Below are 19,802 nucleotides of genomic sequence, written 5' to 3' on the forward strand. Positions count from 1 at the left end.
TGTCCCTGACTTCAGGTCACCACCCCAGCCTAACGGACCAGTAGAGAGGCTTAATCAGCAGCGTGAGTCCTCTCTTAGGTGTGTGACCTCTTCTAACCCGTTAGACTGGAGTAAACATTTGCCATGGATTGCATATGCCATTAACTCCCAGGTTGCGTCTGCTACCGGTGTCTCCCCATTTGAAGCCTCCATTGGCTATCGGCCTCCCTTATTTGCAGCGGACGAACATGACATTGCCGTCACCTCCGTCCGACACCACATGCGCCGGTGTAAAAGAGTGTGGGTGTCTACTATTGCAGCACTTCATCGTAGTGTTAATCAGAATAAGGGGGTCGCGGACCGTAGGAGGCGCCCTGCCCCGGCTTACCAATCGGGTCAGAAGGTTTGGTTGTCCTCCCGAGACATTCCTCTTAAAGCTATGTCTAAAAATCTGTCTCCCCGTTTTATTGGTCCTTGCGTAATCGAGTCTCTCATTGGTCCCTCTGCTGTCCATCTTCGTCTGCCTTCCTCCCTACGTGTTCACCCACTTTTCATGTGTCCCAAAATAAAATAAAAAATAAAATCATATGAAGGCAAACTCTGGAAATAGAAGCTTAATTCAACAAGACAGACATCAGACATCCTTGTAAAAATACTGCAACAAAAACAGCAAAAGATATTTGGATAAATCTGTCAGCAATTCATCCATAAGGTTCCAAAAGTGTCATTGTGATCATTAGCTGAAGATGGCCTCCTGTGTTTTAGCGTTTGATGCAACTTTAATTAAACAGCAGAGACTCTTAAAGCTTTTCCAGTTCCACACTGCCAATTTGGTCCAATTACTTTTTCCAGCACCAGAGCCTCCTGATTTTTGTACCTAAGTCTGAGAGAAAATCATATTTCCAGCTGCTAACCTGAAAAAGGCAACAACACGTATTTAATAGAGAACTATAGAACTAAAATAATATCGAGTTTGTATCTCCCTCACGGCACTTTTGGGGTCTCTATTGTTTAAGACAGCCAACAGGTCCATCTCGATAACTGTCTTAATCCATCTGATGATAACCGTTATTAGGCCAGCTAGAATCCAATGGGCTGGTTAAGAAAAACTCACTGACTCCTGATCAAAATATCAATCAGAGTTTAAGCTGCTTTTCTATGGGAAGAAACTGCAAAATGAATTTTGGAACTGAAATTGAATTTCACACCTGAAAGTGAAAGTAATCAAGTTGATTTTTTTCTATACAACAAAATACTTTTTAAAAGCAAATGAATCTGGTTTCAAACCAGTAAATTCAGTTTCAGTTTAGTGAAATTCATTTTCAAACCAATGCATTTAATTTCAAATTAGGCAAATACAGATTCAGTCTGAGCAATTCAAATTCAGTTTCTGATGGCGCAAGTTTCTTCCCATACTTTTCAATGTAAGGCTGCAGGTTCTCAGTAAGAGAGCAGAATACACCTGCAAAGATAAACTCTAGTGACAGCAGACAAAAATTATTGATTAGCTTATTTTCTTCCAAATCCAAAATCACTGTAAGGTACAGATCTCCTGTTGGAAACCGAGTAATTTCACGTAAACCCCCCAAACAAACTGAGCAATTTACGCATTTCAAGAGTCACAACGAAAGGGGGTAAGAGGTCCACTGGGATATCTGACTAAATACACCACCAGGAAGAGGGAACAGCTATAAGCGCCAAAGGCTAAAGCTAAGAGGGCTGGAGGAGCTACCAGTGAGAGATAGCCATAGCAATGGCTGATTGGGAGTTGATTTTGCACAAGCTCAGAAGGTTTCGAAAACAATACCAAAAACAATTAGAAACAATCAACGAAGAACTCTCCAGGGTAAATACTAGACTGAGTGAAGCTGAAGAGCACATTGTGAAACTAGAGGGAACCGCACAGAACACACAAGAGGTTCTGACAGACATCTCAAAGTTAAAGCACATATAGCTAAAAGTTAATGGACCCGGAGAGTCGCCCTAGGCGCAAAAACATAAGGATTTTATGGTGTTCCAGAGGGGGACGAGAAAAAATATGCTACAGTGGCTACATTCATGGAGGGCCTCCTCAGCCTTCAAGTTGCCAAGGACCTTGCCAACCTTCATATTGAATGAGCTCATTGGGGTCCAGACCACCAGAAGACGAGCTGCCCCACTTAATCATAATGACGTTTCTGAGCTTTAAGACAAAAATAGCAAATGTCTGTTAGGGATGATGGAGCAAGGGATTGAAATGAAAGGAAGATCTAATCAAGATGGACCATGACAACTCTCTCCTGGTCCTTCAGAGGAGGAGAGAATTTGCATAGGTCTGCAAAGTGCTGAAGGAAAACAAAGTCCCGTTCCAGACACTCTTTCTACCCAGGTTAAAAGTGTCATACAAAGATGGGACCAAAGTCTATAAAACTTTAGAGGAAGTAACGGAAGACCTGGCATCCAGTGGCTACGAGATGAGGATCTTCAAACCCCACAAACACTGGTGCAGCAGATTCAGCGGCCGACATGGAGAAAGGCAGAAAAGGCATACAAAAAGAACAACCGCTGCCAGCCAGGATGACAGCTACAAGAAGAAACTGAGAGCCTTCAGGCGAAACTTCAATAACATCTTTTACAAATTAATGTGCAGGGATATTTAACTGTGCTATGCATCTTACTCCTCCCTCCTCACTCTTTTTATTCCCAACTCTCCCTTCCCTCCACCTTGGGGGTGGTATGCATTGTTCAGAGATGAGTTTATCAAAGAACAATGCAATCCCACAAGCTATGAAGCAGTCAAGTTAGGGTTCCTTTTTCATCATACAGATGACAAGGGCCATGCATTCCAAATGCAGGAGGAAGGACCTAATTTTGATTTCCAAGCCATTAAGAGTCAGCAAAAATAGATTTGTTTTGGATAAAGGCAGAACGGACAGTATCGAGATGAGTTTGTTAAATTTGTGTGTTCTTCCTAGTAAAGACTGGGCCTTTTTCAAATCAATTTTCGATAACAATGTCAAGGACTTGTAATATGTAGTGGCAATTTTTATATTCGACTGAACCCAAGAACAGACTCTTCTAATGGCAAACATGATTCAAGCAACACCAGCAAAAGATTTAGAGCACCTATTAATGAAATGGGAATAGTTATGTGGAGGGAGTTGAAGTAGAATGCTTGTGCTTATACCTATTATTTACCGGCACACAGTGCCTATTCCCCCTCCTTGAACCGTCACCTTAACGTGGTGGAGGGGTTTGAGTGCTCAAATGATCCTAGAGGCTATGTTGTCTGGGGCCTAAATGCCCCTGGTAGGGTCTCCCATGGCAAACAGGTTCTAGGTGATGGGTCAGACAAAGAATGGTTCAAGAACCCCTCATGAAGAACACAATATCGAGGCACGTGACGTCGCCCGGTACGGCGGAGCCGGGGTCCCACCCTGGAGCCAGGCCTGGGGTCGGGACTCGTCGGAGAGCACCTGGTGGCCGGGTTGCTCCTCGCGGGACCCGGCCGGGCCAAGCCCGAACGAGAGACGTGAGGTCATCCCCCAGTGGGCCCACCACCTGCAGGGGGAACCGTGAGGGACCGGTGCAAAGAGGATTGGGTGGCGGACGAAGGTGGAGACCTCAACGGCCCGATCCCCGGATGCTTAGGCTGGCTCTAGGGACGTGGAATGTCACCTCGCTGGGGGGGAAGGAGCCTGAGCTTGTGCGGAAGGTCGAGAGATATCGACTAGAAATAGTCGGGCTCGCCTCCACGCACAGCGTGGGCTCTGGAACCCATCTCCTTGAGAGGGGTTGGACTCTCTTCTACTCTGGAGTGGCCCACGGGGAGAGGCGGCGGGCTGGTGTGGGTTTGCTTGTTGCCCCCCAGCTCAGCCGTCTCGTGTTGGGGTTTACCCCAGTGGATGAGAGGGTTGTATCCCTGCGCCTTCGGGTTGGGGAGAGGTCTCTGACTATCATTTCAGCCTACGGGCCGAGTGGTAGTGCAGAGTACCCTGCCTTCTTGGCGTCCCTGTCGGGGGCGCTGGAAAGTGCCCCTCCCGGGGACTCCATTATTCTGCTGGGGGACTTCAATGCCCACGTGGGGAACGACAGTGACACCTGGAGAGGCGTGATCGGGAGGAATGGCCTCCCCGATCTGAATCCGAGTGGTGTTTTGTTATTGGACTTCTGTGCTAGTCACGGATTGTCCATAACGAACACCATGTTCAAACATAAGGGTGTCCATCAGTGCACTTGGCACCAGGACACCCTAGGCAGGAGGTCGATGATCGACTTTGTTGTCGTATCATCAGACCTTCGGCCGCATGTTTTGGACACTCGGGTGAAGAGAGGGGCTGAGCTGTCCACTGATCATCACCTGGTGGTGAGTTGGATCCGCTGGAGGAGGAGAAAGCCGGACAGACTCGGCAGGCCCAAGCGCATAGTGAGGGTCTGCTGGGAACGCCTGGCGGAGCCCTCGGCCAGGGATGTATTCAACTCCCACCTCCGGGAGAGCTTCGACCAGATCCCGGGGGATGTTGGAGACATAGAGTCCGAGTGGACCATGTTCTCTGCATCTATTGTCGATGCTGCTGCCCATAGCTGCGGCCGTAAGGTCTGCGGTGCCTGTCGTGGCGGCAATCCCAGAACCCGGTGGTGGACACCGGCAGTAAGGGATGCTGTTAAGCTGAAGAAGGAGTCCTATCGGCTGTGGTTGGCTTGTGGGACTCCTGAGGCGGCTGACGGGTACCGTGAGGCCAAGCGTGCTGCGGCCCGGGTTGTGGCAGAGGCAAAAACTCGGGCCTGGGAAGAGTTCGGTGAGGCCATGGAGAAGGACTACCAGTTGGCCTCGAAGCGATTCTGGCAAACCGTCCGGCGCCTCAGGAGGGGGAAGCAGTGCTTTGCCAACACTGTTTATAGTGGGGGCGGGAGACTGCTGACCTCGACTGAGGACATTATCGGGCGGTGGAAGGAGTACTTCGAGGATCTCCTCAATCCTGCCATCACGCATTCCGTGGTGGAAACAGAGGCTGGGGACTCGGGGTTGGACTCTTTCATCACCCAGGCTGAAGTCACCGAGGTGGTTAAAAAGCTCCACGGTGGCAAGGCTTCGGGGGTGGATGAGATCCGCCCTGAGTACCTCAAGTGTCTGGATGTTGTAGGGCTGTCATGGTTGACACGCCTCTTCAACATTGCGTGGCGGTCGGGGACAGTGCCTCTGGACTGGCAGACTGGGGTGGTGGTCCCCCTTTATAAGAAGGGGGACCGGAGGGTGTGTTCCAACTACAGGGGGATCACACTCCTCAGCCTCCCTGGTAAGGCCTACGCCAGGGTATTGGAGAGGAGAGTCCGACCGATAGTCGAACCTCGGCTTCAGGAGGAACAGTGTGGTTTTCGTCCCAGCCGTGGAACACTGGACCAGCTCTATACCCTCTACAGGGTGCTCGAGGGTTCATGGGAGTTTGCCCAACCGGTTCACATGTGTTTTGTGGACCTGGAGAAGGCATTCGACTGTGTCCCTCGTGATGCCCTGTGGGGGGTGCTCCAGGAGTATGGAATCGGGGGCGCTTTATTAGGGGCCATCCGGTCCCTGTACGAGCGGAGCAGGAGTTTGGTCCGCATTGCCGGCACTAAGTCGGACCTGTTCCCAGTGCATGTTGGACTCCGGCAGGGCTGTTCTTTGTCGCCGGTCCTGTTCATAACTTTTATGGACAGGATTTCTAGACGCAGCCAAGGGCCGGAGGGGGTCTGGTTTGGGGACCAGTGGATTTCGTCTCTTCTTTTTGCGGATGACGTGGTCCTGCTGGCCCCCTCTAGCCAAAACCTACAGCATGCGCTGTGGCGGTTCGCAGCCGAGTGTGAAGCGGCTGGGATGAGGATCAGCTCCTCCAAGTCCGAGGCCATGGTACTCGACCGGAAAAGGGTGGCTTGTCCTCTTCAGGTTGGAGGGGAGTTCCTGCCTCAAGTGGAGGAGTTTAAGTATCTCGGGGTCTTGTTCACGAGTGAGGGAAGAATGGAGTGGGAGATCGACAGACGGATCGGTGCAGCTGCCACAGTAATGGGGGCGCTGTGCCAGTCCATTGTGGTGAAGAGAGAGCTGAGCCGAAAAGCAAAGCTCTCAATTTACCGGTCGGTCTACATTCCTACCCTCACCTATGGCCATGAACTTTGGGTCATGACCGAAAGAACGAGATCACGGATACAAGCGGCTGAAATGAGCATCCTCCGTAGGGTGGCCGGGCACTCCCTTAGAGATAGGGTGAGGAGCTCGGCCATCCGGGAGGAGCTCGGAGTAGAGCCGCTGCTCCTCCACATTGAGAGGAGCCAGTTGAGGTGGCTCGGGCATCTATACCGGATGCCTCCTGGACGCCTTCCTCGGGAGGTGTTCCAGGCACGTCCCACCGGGAGGAGGCCCAGGGGACGGCCCAGGACACGCTGGAGGGACTATGTCTCTCGGCTGGCCTGGGAACGCCTTGGGCTCCCCCTGGAGGAGCTGGAGCAGGTGTCTGGAGAGAGGGACGTCTGGGCGTCTCTGCTGAGTCTGCTGCCCCCGCGACCCGGTCCTGGATAAGCGGAAGACGACGAACGAACGAACGAACAGTGCCTATTCCTAGATCGATTACTTTTTTATTTTTAGGAAATAACATGTTTAAATGGGTTTAACCACTTTATCAGACCATTACCCTCTGCTCCTGACAGTACACTTGGAGAACAAGAAGAGATTTACTATAAGATCAGTTCAAATATTCTTAATAACTGTATAATTAAACATAAATGGAAATTTGAAGTTAGATCCTACATAAATCCTAATGATAAGGTGACATTGCCAATACTCTGGGATGCATTGAAAGCTGTGCTAAGAGGAAAAATAATAATTATTTCTTCTCATGAGAACAGAACTAAACAAAATAGACTCAAAGAATTGAAAAAAAGTGTTGGGAAGATTACAAACCAAATGAAACCTGGGGAAAAAAATAGAAGAAATAAATAAAGCTGAATAAATTAAGGTCCTTATCATACAAACTAAGAAAACAACAAGCAAACAGAAATATTCATAGAAAACCAAAGCCCTTTAACAAACCAAATAGAAAGTAGTCCTGAAGGAATTAAACAGTGTTTCCAAAAGCATTATGAGCATCTATATACCAAACAGCAGATGACCAATATGGTCACGGTGTTAAACTGTGTACTGGAAAAGAATACAACAACCCCCAAAACCACCGCAGCAATTAGTTGTTTATATTCACCATCCTACACATCAGGCTGGAAACAAATAGAGGGGACCACTGTAAAATATGTTCCTGTTATGGCTCAGCTGGCCAATAGTAAACTTCAGGATGAGTTGATGGCTTTGGAAAATCCCCGGTTGCCTGGAAAAGTGCGATAAGAATTTAAAATGAAAAATTATGAAAAACATTTTCGTCTGCTTATGGTTGCAAGTAAAAAGCTATTAGAAGACAATGTCTAAAGGTTGATCCATCAACCACTGAAGGATAGGTTGCTATTGTACATGACATTTGCATAATAGAAAAGATCACATTTTATATCAGCGTTAAAAAAATTTAGATTTTATAGAATCTGGTCAAGATGGTCTAGGTATGTACTGTAAGATCTGATTTCATGCAAAACCACAACATCACAGTTTTTGTTTTTATTCTTTCAGGATTCTGGTGTCCCTTTAACTGGTCACAACGTGTGTGATTCTGAGTTGTTTTAGCACCACCAAAAGCAATCAAAAGATAACTGAAAAAAAAAAAAACAGGAAAGAGTCATGTTCATTTATAACAACATTACTTTAATAGGGAAGCACATGTGTTTTTGTGAAGATTTGTTCTGTGTGTGTAAGGCAGCCAACGATGGGAGGTGGCTGAAGCTGAGTTCACTTCCCCTGAAGGGAAATGGGTATGCAGAGGAGTTTATAAACTTCTGTGCATTTTTAAACCTAATCCACAATTGATTGTCATGTTTTCATGCCACAGTGAGGAAAGGTCTGACCTACATGTGCAGCGTGTCTGGCTTTATTATAGGATGGTGTAAAACATTTAAAAGAAATGCATTGTGGAATCTGCTGGCTGCTGTGAAATTATTCAGCTTTTTTAAACTGCAGGTTTTTGCAGTTTATTTTTTACTTTTTAGAGAAAGACTAACAGAACTTGACTGACAGCTCATTGTGACAATCCTGTTGACCGTCATCACCAATGTATAGCAGCAGATATTCCCAGGTCAAGAAGTTCAATCCAGAGGCTCAGAAGAAGATGCAGTACCGCTCGAAGGGCAAGAGTTGTGGCTACTACGTGCGCATCATCTTCTTCTTCTCATCTCTTATTCAGTCTCTTATCATAGTCAGCCTTGTGCTCTTTCTGATCTACGGGAAGACCCAGGCCTCTGCATCTTCAGCTGGTGTCCAAGACCTGGAGGAGAGCTTCAGTCGACTCTCCATTGAGAACGTTGCCCTCCGGCACCAGAGGAAAAACCTGACCAACCTCCTAAATACCACCCTCACTGAAAAGGCTCGGAATGACTGGGACCTCGTTAACCTGAGGGGCTTAGCCAACAGGTCAATCACAATGTTCCAGTTCTATGACATTCAGCTGGTAAGAAAAACACATTGCTAACAGAAAGGTTTAGTGTTAAATATGCTTTTTTTTTCCCCCAACAATAAAAAAATGGTTAAGAAAAGGAAGCTTACACAAAGATTCACACAGTGTTTCTACAAAAAACTCCAACATATTGCAGAAACTAGACATTTGTGGTTATATACAGTTTTAAGGAGATCTATTAACTAAAGTTTTGCACAGTTTACAATTACTGTTATTTATTATTCATATTATAAATGTATTTGTTACGGTAAACATTTATTTCTATTTGAACATTAAATATCAGATTTGAGATAAACACCTCTTTAAGGTATGGAGGACCAATCCTGCCATAATTAAGAATAAATTCAGAAATAAATAAATAGTTTAATAAATGAATTACTAGCCAAATAAATAATTTAGCAAATGAATTAATGTACCATTAAATGCAACTAAATAACAAGAAAAGATTTATGAAATAACTGATCAGAATATCAGACATAAATTGATATTTCAATTTCAATCTTTAAAAAAAATGAGGCTTCAATTTTAAAATTCCATGTGAAATATAAATAAAACATTGAGTGACATTTATAGAAATGTAACTCTTAATCAGGACAGAAATCATTCGTGAATGACTGATTATTAATATGGTGATTAATATTAGCCATATTTACCAGGCCTTATTTTTGAAAATGTATATCTAAATGTCTTTAGAAAATATAATTATAAAGGTTTAAAGACACAAATTCAATGTTAAGGTTTTTAAAATACTCTATGTTGTCATAGTGTTCGCTCACCCATCAAAATAATTAAAATCAGGGGTTCCAATCACCTCCATGGTCACAGGTGTATGAAATGAAGTACCTAGACGTGTAGACTTTTTCTGCAAACGTTTGTTACAGAATGGGCGGCTTTAAGGAGCTCAGTAAATGTTTGCCTGGTACTGTGATAGGAGGCCACCTGTGTAGCAACTCCAGTCATTAAGTTTCCTCTATCCTAAATATTCCACCCAGAACTGTCAGTGCTATTATAAGAAAGTAGAAGCAATGGGAATGACAGCAACTCAGCTACAAAGTGGTAGGCCATTTAAACTGACGGAGCAGGGACAGCAGATGCTGACGGGCATGGTGCACAGAGTTCGCAGAGTTTCTGCTGAGTCAATCCCTACAGACTTCCAAACTTCATGTGGCCTTCAGATTAGCTCAAGAACAGTGCACAGAGAGTTTCATGGAATGGGTCTCCATGGCTGAGCAGCTGTATCCAAGCCGTACATACATCACCAAGTACAATGCAAAGCATCGAATATACAGGTCCTTCTCAAAATATTAGCATATTGTGATAAAGTTCATTATTTCCCATAATGTAATGATGAAAATTTAACATTCATATATTTTAGATTCATTGCACACTAACTGAAATATTTCAGGTCTTTTATTGTCTTAATACGGATGATTGTGGCATACAGCTCATGAAAACCCAAAATTCCTATCTCACAAAATTAGCATATCATTAAAAGGGTCTCTAAACGAGCTATGAACCTAATCATCTGAATCAACGAGTTAACTCTAAACACCTGCAAAAGATTCCTGAGGCCTTTAAAACTCCCAGCCTGGTTCATCACTCAAAACCCCAATCATGGGTAAGACTGCCAACCTGACTGCTGTCCAGAAGGCCACTATTGACACCCTCAAGCAAGAGGGTAAGACACAGAAAGAAATTTCTGAACGAATAGGCTGTTCCCAGAGTACTGCATCAAGGCACCTCAGTGGGAAGTCTGTGTGAAGGAAAAAGTGTGGCAGAAAACGCTGCACAACGAGAAGAGGTGACCGGACCCTGAGGAAGATTGTGGAGAAGGGCCGATTCCAGACCTTGGGGGACCTCCGGAAGCAGTGGACTGAGTCTGGAGTAGAAACATCCAGAGCCACCGTGCACAGGCGTGTGCAGGAAATGGGCTACAGGTGCCGCATTCCCCAGGTCAAGCCGCTTTTGAACCAGAAACAGCGGCAGAAGCGCCTGACCTGGGCTACAGAGAAGCAGCACTGGACTGTTGCTCAGTGGTCCAAAGTACTTTTTTCGGATGAAAGCAAATTCTGCATGTCATTCGGAAATCGAGGTGCCAGAGTCTGGGGGAAGATTGGGGGAAGGAAATGCCAAAATGCCAGAAGTCCAGTGTCAAGTACCCACAGTCAGTGATGGTCTGGGGTGCCGTGTCAGCTGCTGGTGTTGGTCCACTGTGTTTTATCAAGGGCAGGGTCAATGCAGCTAGCTATCAGGAGATTTTGGAGCACTTCATGTTTCCATCTGCTGAAAAGCTTTATGGAGATGAAGATTTCATTTTTCAGCATGACCTGGCACCTGCTCACAGTGCCAAAACCACTGGTAAATGGTTTACTGACCATGGTATCACTGTGCTCAATTGGCCTGCCAACTCTCCTGACCTGAACCTCATAGAGAATCTGTGGGATATTGTGAAGAGAACGTTGAGAGACTCAAGACCCAACACTCTGGATGAGCTAAAGGCCGCTATCGAAGCATCCTGGGCCTCCATAAGACCTCAGCAGTGCCACAGGCTGATTGCCTCCATGCCACGCCGCATTGAAGCAGTCATTTCTGCAAAAAGATTCTCGACCAAGTATTGAGTGCATAACTGTACATGATTATTTGAAGGTTGATGTTTTTTGTATTAAAAACACTTTTCTTTTATTGGTCAGATGAAATATGCTAATTTTGTGAGATAGGAATTTTGGGTTTTCATGAGCTGTATGCCAAAATCATCCGTATTAAGACAATAAAAGACCTGAAATATTTCAGTTAGTGTGCAATGAATCTAAAATATATGAATGTTAAATTTTCATCATTACATTATGGAAAATAATTAACTTTATCACAATATGCTAATATTTTGAGAAGGACCTGTAGTGATGTAAAGCACAAAGCCACTGGACTCTAGAGCAGTGGAGGCGCGTTCTCTGGAGTGACAAATTGCGCTTCTTCATCTGTCAATCTGATGGGCGAGTCTGGGTTAGGCGGTTGCCAGCAGAATGATACTTGTCTGACTATACTGTGCGAAGTCTAAAGTTTGGTGGAGGGTGCTGAGGGCTAGATTTTCACAAACTGGACAATTGCATGCTCCCAGGGTTGTAGACAGCTTTACCAGAAGAGTTGCAGCTGCAAAGGGTGGACCAACGTCATATTGAACCCTATGGATTAAGAATGGAATGTCACCTAAGTTGATACGTATTCACTCACCTGCCTTGACAGGTGTGCGAATACTTTTGGCAATAAAGCATATGCTTCCTCTGATTAGACTGGGTAAACAGTTTGTCACTGAGTCATGCTTTCATTTTGAAAGCAGGTCCGTGAACGTGAATGTCTTAATATTTAGTACCATTAATATATGTCAATACTTAGTACTCTGGCAGGCTGAAGTATTCACTCAGTTAGAGTGAATGGGATACAGCAAACTATCCCAACTAGCAGCGCTATCTACCACCAAATCCGCTAGGCGCAGAACTTCTTTAGCAACATGACAGAAGTTAGCAGCTGTTGGCAGCTCCTTTTCAGAATCAGGCAGGCAGCTATAATGAGACTCAGCACCTACCTTCTAGAGGGTTGACCTCAGCCAATAGGAGAGAAGCTGCTAGAAAGATCGTCCCCTCTGTCTCCGCCTCCCACACTTTGTTTTTAAATTCCCAAATGCATTTTGAGACAGAAAAGACAATACAGTGAACAAGAAATGTAATAAGAAAAGATGGGAATAAAGGAGCTCAGAGAAATCCATTAGGGAAAAAATACATGCTTATGGTTATGTTGTTGTATTTGATGGCATGATAATTCATTTTTTCAACTATTTATCGGGCAAGTAATTCATTTATTAAGCTATATACATGTTTCTGAATTTATTCTTAATTGTGGCAGGATTTGTCCTCCACATTCAAATAATCTGCAAAAACGTCTTAAAATCGAAACATCCATTAGAATTTAAAGAATATCATAAAAAATGCAGTGAATGGAGCAATGTTATTGTTTTTCTTAAGAGGTCACTGTGTTTGAACCACTGCATCATTTGTTTTATTTACTGGGTATTTATTTGTACTTTTTTTAGTAATAATAATAATAATAAATCAGTTAATTGGGTTAATCATGTGCCCAGAAGATTTTTTTTTGTTTTTGTATCTTTTCATGATTTTTCATTGTTAGCAACAGTTCTTGCTAAAAATGTTTAACTGTCAGACTGAAGGTTGAACTGAGGCCAGAACATTCAAGCCTTGGTACATCGTTTTCTGTTTAGTACAGATTTCAGAATTCATTCAAAGGTAAATCTCTTGGCTCGCCTTAAGCTACGGACCTCAAACCAATGAGGTAGATCAGAATGAGTGTATTATTTTCTCAACATTAGCAGTCATGAACAATCTTTGGCAGATAGAGATATGCACAGTTATTTTCTCAGCATTTATTGACAAACATATTCACACAAGTACACATAAATAGTTGACATTTATTTATTTATTTTACTATCTATGTATTTATTACTTAAAGATTTACTTTGTATTGACTCCTATTCCCCTTTTGTAAGTCATACATTTTATACAGTTTATGGTATAAATGGCTTTTATTAACAGCTGTTCACAACTGTGCTCTCTTTCTTTCAAAAGCTGTGCTGTTCATTAACTTTGATTTTATGCATCATCGATTTATATAATTTAATTATCCCTGAATTTGTTCAAATGTATTGCAACAAAAAATAAATATGTTTAACCATGAGGGTGGTGTTGAACAGTTTTATTATGCTGGGATCCCTGCTGTCACTGGTAAATTTTAAAAAATCAGTGATGTGCTCTAATGATCTTTTTAAAGACTATAATAAATAGTTTGAGGCTGATTACAGAAATGTAAAATTAACTGTGCCGCTTTGGCAACCATGCTAAAAGCTTATAGCTATTTCAGTGACAATCCTTGTGGGAGGCTAATGGCTTTTCTTTTACTGTTTTAAACAGCAACAGTGCAACTTTGAGTTGGTGAGCTGCAAGTTTAAACCTGGTAATATCACACCCCGTACTACATGTAAGTATATTATTTATTCAGTGCAAACCCCAAAAATGTCACACTAATATCTCTTATATTTGTATGTGTTTGCAACAGTAGCTGCCTTTATTTATTAACATTTTGTGTTTTTATATTTTAAAGTTACACAGCCTACTGGGGACTGCAACTGTGGGCTGCTGGTTCAGCAAATGAAAGCTGGACTTGAATTAATGAAATCCAACTTGACTCAAACAAAGCAGATAATGACAATGGAAAAAGAGCAGATTGCCAAAGAGAGGGACAACCTTATCTTGGAAGCTATCCGTCTCAGGAGAGACAAATCCACTTTGGAAAAGGAGCTAGAGCTCTTCAGGCAGAAATCAAAGGACCAGTTTTCTCAGTTGTTGGGTCCTATCTCGTCCGTCTCTAAGGCTTTACTGGAGAAGATAGATTCTCTCTTCCCTAAGCACCTCGCATTCCAGCTCACTTGTGCAAAACAAAAGGAACACTTGGAGCAGATCCAAACCAACTGCACCAGCCTGTCCCGGGAAGTGGAGAACAAACTCCAGCGCTATCTGGACATTGTGGGAGACCAGGTGTCAAACATGCAGATAGAGAACAACCACTTAAAGGCAGAGAACTGGCGGTTATCTCAGGACTATCGCTGGTGCAGCCAAAATCGCACGAGCATGATAGAGCAGCACAAACGAAGCAGAGAAGAGCTCCAGCTGAAACATGATCAGGAGAAGGAGAAACTCCTAATGGACAAGCTGAAGATGACTGGAGAGATAGAGGTCCTGAAGAACAGTGTGAAGTACAAAAATGCAGAGGTGGATCACCTTAAAGAACAAATAAATCATCTCAACATGTCATGCATGGCGAGGGTAAGAATCAGCCGATGCAACACCAAGGGAATTTGGGGTGTTTTAGATTCATTTTCAAAGAACAATCTCTACAAGGGATTATTTCTTGGCTACATTCAAAACCCACTGCAGAAATTCACAGAAACAATTACAAAACTGAAAATTTTACGTAACCATAAAATTCCCCCTTAATGTTATTCTGTTACTTTAAGTTTTACAGACCAGGGAATGATCATAGACATAGGAGGTATATGAACAGAGCAGCTGGAAATGACCCAACATCAAGTTGAGAGTAGAAGGGGTTAAATACTTGAGGGAGCAGAGAGAGATTCATGGCAGTAGGACAGAAAGTTGAAGCTTGACAAATTACTTTCTGAGATGTTAAATGTTGTCTAAGAACAGCTAAAGACCCTACTTTTGATGAAACAGAGATCTGGACCCACATGACATACTTGATGTGATGTTTTGTGTTAGTATTTCCATTTTAACATTGCTGTCTTTATTTCAGAGTGGACTAGGTGGATATTCAGGAGGGGTCCTGGGCTCACGGTCAAACACACAGAGCCAGTTTGGGTTTGGCTCGTTTGGTGGTGGTGGTTCCAGCCATTCCTCTTCCAGTACTTCCGGTTTAGGTCAAGGTAGGACAGGAACAGCTGGGTCAGGTTCAAGCTTTAGCTCTGGATCAGGATTCAATAGGGCTCCATCTACTGGAGTAGGCTCATCAAGTTCAACTTTGCAACAGTTTGGGTCAAGCCAAACTCTAACCAACACAGGGCAAGGTTTTAATAAACCAGGATCAACTGGAGCTGGCACTTCAAGTTCAACCTTTCGGTCATCTGAGTCAAAGTCAACCCTAAGCAACATTTACCCAGGCCTGAGCAGTGCTGGGACAGGAGTGAATAAACCTGCATCAACTGGGGGAGCTTTCTCAAGCTTAGGATCGTTTGGGTCAAGTCTCGGCTCAAGTGGGACAGGATCAAACAAACCAGCAGAGAGTGGAAGAAGCTCAACAACCTTTGGGTCATCCTTCGGGTCAGTTGGGTCCAGTTTAAATCAAGGTTCAAGTGGGACAGGTTTAAATAAGCCAGCTTTGAGTGGGGCAAGTTCAACAGGTTTTGGGTTTGGGTCATCATCTGTGTCAAGTGGAACGAGTGCATCAAGTGGGTCTAGTGGCTCAACAAGTAAAACCCCATCATCAGGTTTCAATTGGTTTGGTCTTGGTAGCAGTACTTCAGGGCAAAGTAAGACAGAAAGTGTGCCAGGGAAAACATTTCCTGGAAGTGGGAATAGTGGAACTGGGTCTGCGTTTGGTGGAAAGACAAACGGACTGGCGGGTAGCCCAGGTAAGACTGAACCAAAAAATTTTTAAGTTTTGAGTAGAGATATGTATTTTATAGTTCATATTCAGGAAGATGTTTTATGTAAACATTTAGGATTTTCATACATTCAATGCTTTTGATGGTCTACATCCATGCGGCTGGTCTTAGAAGTCACATTCCAAGTTTAAACCAAAGCTTTTTGACCAGGGTGTATTCAAGATTTTGTCAGACCTCAGTGTACACTCGCAATACAGCCCAGATTTGCAGTCATTTTGAACTTATGCCCTGGGACAAAGTCTAAATCTAATTAAGGATGAACTCCCCTGTTTTCATAATCCTTCCTTGTATCAGTAGCAGCCAACAGAGTCCAAACTAATTATACCAATGATTTCTCCTACATTTCTGAGGACTAGTTGAAATATACAGACATTAGATGATTTCTATTTACTCTTTAGAGTTACTCTAGAGTTACTCTTTAACTCTAGAACAACCTGGGCTATTTATGTTCCATGTAATCACGGACAACTGTCCCTTCTCTGTTTCACTAACAGCCGTCGCCCAACACATTCAAGAGCTCCAACGCCTGATCAACCCACCTGTCCCCCAGTGAGTATCAGCTTTCTGTGATAAAGGGGTAAAATAAGTTGAGTTTTGCTGCTGGGTAATTATTAACTTAAGGGCATTTGGACAGTATTTTAAAAAATATACAGTGTGTATTTTTTAAATAAATATGAGATGATAAAATGTATCTAACTTTGTGAACATGGACATAGCATGTTAGCATGAAAGTTTGATGCTCTTCCTCCTGGCATACCATCAGGAATAACTGATAACTTACAATTTACCTTTGCATTTTTCTTTCAGGGAGAAGCAAGATCTATCCAGAATGTTGGGTTAATCCAACCAAAATATATATGGAGAAAAAGTTAAGATTTAGATTACAAGGGTAATGTAATAAATTCATAAAAGAGATTATGGAAGTTTTTATGTACTGAGCTCATTTACAGTGACTATAAAATTGTTTATATCATTTGATTTTTTTCCACATTTTATCATGTAATAAGCACAAACCTCTATGTACTTTTCTATTTTATTGAGATGTTTTGTGAAAGAGCCACACATGGTAGAGTTTATTTTGTGGAAGGAAAATGAAGTGTGGTTTTTAATTTTTTTCAAATAAAAATCTGAAAAACTTCTCTGGATCAATACCAAGCAGTCTCATGTTTTAAAGCAATTACAGCTGCATGTCTTTTTTAGGTATATCACTGCCAATTTTGCACATCTAGACATTAAAATTGCCAGCTGCCATTACAATTATTCAGGTATAGTCAGAATAAAACAGTCTTTCCACATATGCATGTAATGCATATGTGGAAAGATGCAAACAGACATCTTATAATAGCTGCTTTCTTCTTGCCACTACTCCATAAAGGAAATATTTGTGGAGTGTATGTCTAAGAGATTCTTCCACCTGAGCTATGGATCTCTGAACTCCTTCAGAGTTACCCTAGGCATCTTGGCTGCTTCTCTGATTGAGGCTCTCCTTGCTTAGTGTGTCTGATTAGGTGGATGGCCATGTTCACATGATGGATTGAACATTATGTGTATTGTGGAGTATTGTTCAAAGGTTGGAAGTTTTATAACCTCTTCTGCTTTAAACTTCTCCACAACCTTTCTCTCTGACCTGTCTGCTGTGGTGCTTGGTCTTCATGATGCTGTTTGTTCACTGATGTTCTATAAACCTCCAGGGTTTACAAAACAACTAAGACCAAATGACCATTTACGGAATAAGTGGCTTTTAATAGCAATTGGTTTCACTTTATTTAGTTATTAGAGTAAAAGAGGCAGAATGCAAATGTACGCCACACTTTTCAGATTTCTATTGGTGAAAGATTTAATTTTGAAAACCATGTAAGATTTCCCTTCCATTACACTGTTATTTTCTTCCTTTTTGTATATCAGTCACATAAGTGACTGATATAAGTACACATAAGTGACTGTTGTACAGTGTTGAAAAGCTCAAGACATATTAATACTTTTACAAGACATTGTAATGTATATGAAGAAATAGACTATAATAAACATTTCATCAGTTAAAATGTATTTCTGAAATTAATTTGAAAAGTGCTTAGCTCTTTTGCTCCTAAAATGTGAAGATAGTGTCACACATTGTATTCAAACAGCATGTCATTACCATCATCATATCATGATGCTTTATCATTATGCAAACACAACATGTAGTCTCTTTTTTAGTAATATATGAAAATAAAATATTTGTTAGAACAAAAGCATGCCTTTTGTAACCTGCCTCTCCTCGTTTTTTATAAACAAAGCTATTTAAACTATTAGCCAACTCGGACCTGGAAATCACTGTTTGTCTCTGTGTGCGTCACCTATTGTGTAGCTAATTGTCTACAAGTGACTCTCTGGCCCCTGAAGTGACGATTTACTGGCAGCAAGGTTTAATCCTTCTATCATGTTTATGTTTACCTGCCAACCTGTCAGCAGACAAAGGAGAACTTATAGTAATACTTTTCTCTACGTGCTGCCTCTAAAAACAACTTGACAGCTAGTCTCTGTGTAAGGAGCTGGTTCCTGTTGCCTAAATGAAAGCACTAAACAGAGGACCGCTGCTGTTGGTGTCTTAGTGTTTGTGCCATATTCTAATCATTAGACATATATGATCATCAGGTTTTGTGAATGCTCGACTTTTTATAGCACACACTTGAGGAGCAGGTTGGCATTTTTCTTATATTATGAGGACATAATTACATGAGTCACATATGGGGTCAGTTCATAAGCCCATAACATTTGGACATGGAGCTAAAAGGGAGCATGATAACAAAATGTATATGAACAGACAAACATCCTGTTGGTTGCACCACAGCCCATTTGTACCATTGCCCGTTTCTGAATATGACGCTCCAGTTCAGGACAGCTCTGGCCAGTCCAAAGGATATCCTTTGTTTAGAAGAAACTGTTTTTCCACATTTGGGATGTGCGGTTCACTGAAGGAATAGCTTTGAGGATAATAAGGGTCAACTGGTCAGATGCTTTTGGGAGTAATTTTATTAAAGTGTCATAGAAAAAAGATGCATTCAAATAATTTCTCTGGCAAACTGTCAATATGATGCTCATCTGAGTAAACATACTTCCTGTCAGCTTATCTCAGTATTCCAGACAACTCGTGCTATATCTGTATTCCCTGTGGATGAATTGCACAATTTATCACTAATTATTGTTTTAAACAATTTTATTCTTAGGTAATAAGAATAAATTCAACAAGGTCAGAAAGGCAAACTTAGTATGTGTCAAACTTTTGCCACTGAAAAATATATGAAATATTCATAAATGTGAATCAAGTAACAATAAGAAAAAATAACTACTGAATGTGCTTGTTTCGAGGTCATAGGTACTGGCACCAAATAGTCTAAAGAGATTTATTTGGTATTAGGCTTTAATGTCGTTATGCAGTAAAGTGGCAAGAATGGTGAAGAATGTAATCAGAATAGGCACTATCTATGTTTCTGTAAGAGTAAATGGTTCTTAGAAGGGATTTGGGGATGTTAACCCCAAGGCACTGATAAAGAGTCTGGGGCACTGTGCAGCTGTCTTCGAGGCCACCTCCCTCCTCTTCCTTAGGCAGGAAATTGAACGGGTGGTTATGATTACGACCTCCTTCCTAATCTGGGGTTACAGAAATGTTGCCTCTTCTTTCAGAGGCCCCAAATGTTCACGCTTTATTGTGACTTTTAATTGCATTTCCTCTCTGTTGGAACTCTTTTGCAATCACACTGATGTTTAGTCTGATAGACTACGTGGGACAAACCCCCATCTGCAGTTAAGAGAGGAAAGAAAGCCCTGGGGACCACTGAAGATGGAAAGGTTGTGGATGGGGTGGGTTGAGTGCAATCTTGACTTTAACCATAACCTTGGTTAAACCTTCAACAGAAGTTTGATTTTCATAGTTTGCTTTTTCAGCTGAGTAGTTGCAACCTCAACAAACATGAAATGCTAAGGATTTACATCTTCATAAGGTCAGCATAATACATTACTGCAACATTACCTGATTTAAA

The 19,802-nt window shown here is 42.5% G+C and overlaps 1 protein-coding gene across 1 annotated transcript; it reads left to right on the top strand.

Moving 5' to 3' along the window:
* The first annotated feature begins 7,884 nt into the window (after positions 1-7,884).
* plvapa (plasmalemma vesicle associated protein a) lies at positions 7,885-16,934 on the top strand. Its single transcript, XM_047369135.1, has 6 exons — positions 7,885-8,534; positions 13,517-13,583; positions 13,707-14,428; positions 14,916-15,750; positions 16,278-16,332; positions 16,591-16,934. Exons 1-6 carry the CDS (start codon positions 8,139-8,141, stop codon positions 16,622-16,624), a joined length of 2,109 nt encoding a protein of 702 aa, XP_047225091.1. The 5' UTR covers positions 7,885-8,138; the 3' UTR covers positions 16,625-16,934.
* The last annotated feature ends 2,868 nt before the right edge of the window (positions 16,935-19,802 follow it).

This window comes from Girardinichthys multiradiatus, chromosome 6, assembly GCF_021462225.1.
Source record: "Girardinichthys multiradiatus isolate DD_20200921_A chromosome 6, DD_fGirMul_XY1, whole genome shotgun sequence".
In the NCBI taxonomy this organism is placed as follows: domain Eukaryota; kingdom Metazoa; phylum Chordata; class Actinopteri; order Cyprinodontiformes; family Goodeidae; genus Girardinichthys; species Girardinichthys multiradiatus.

Excerpts from the sequence above, each read along its gene's own strand:
- plvapa (XM_047369135.1), top strand. The coding sequence starts at position 8,139 with ATGTATAGCAGCAGATATTCCCAGGTCAAGAAGTTCAATCCAGAGGCT. Across the intron at positions 8,535-13,516 it reads AGTTCTATGACATTCAGCTG|CAACAGTGCAACTTTGAGTT; the intron begins GTAAGAAAAACA and ends TGTTTTAAACAG. Across the intron at positions 15,751-16,277 it reads CGGACTGGCGGGTAGCCCAG|CCGTCGCCCAACACATTCAA; the intron begins GTAAGACTGAAC and ends TTTCACTAACAG.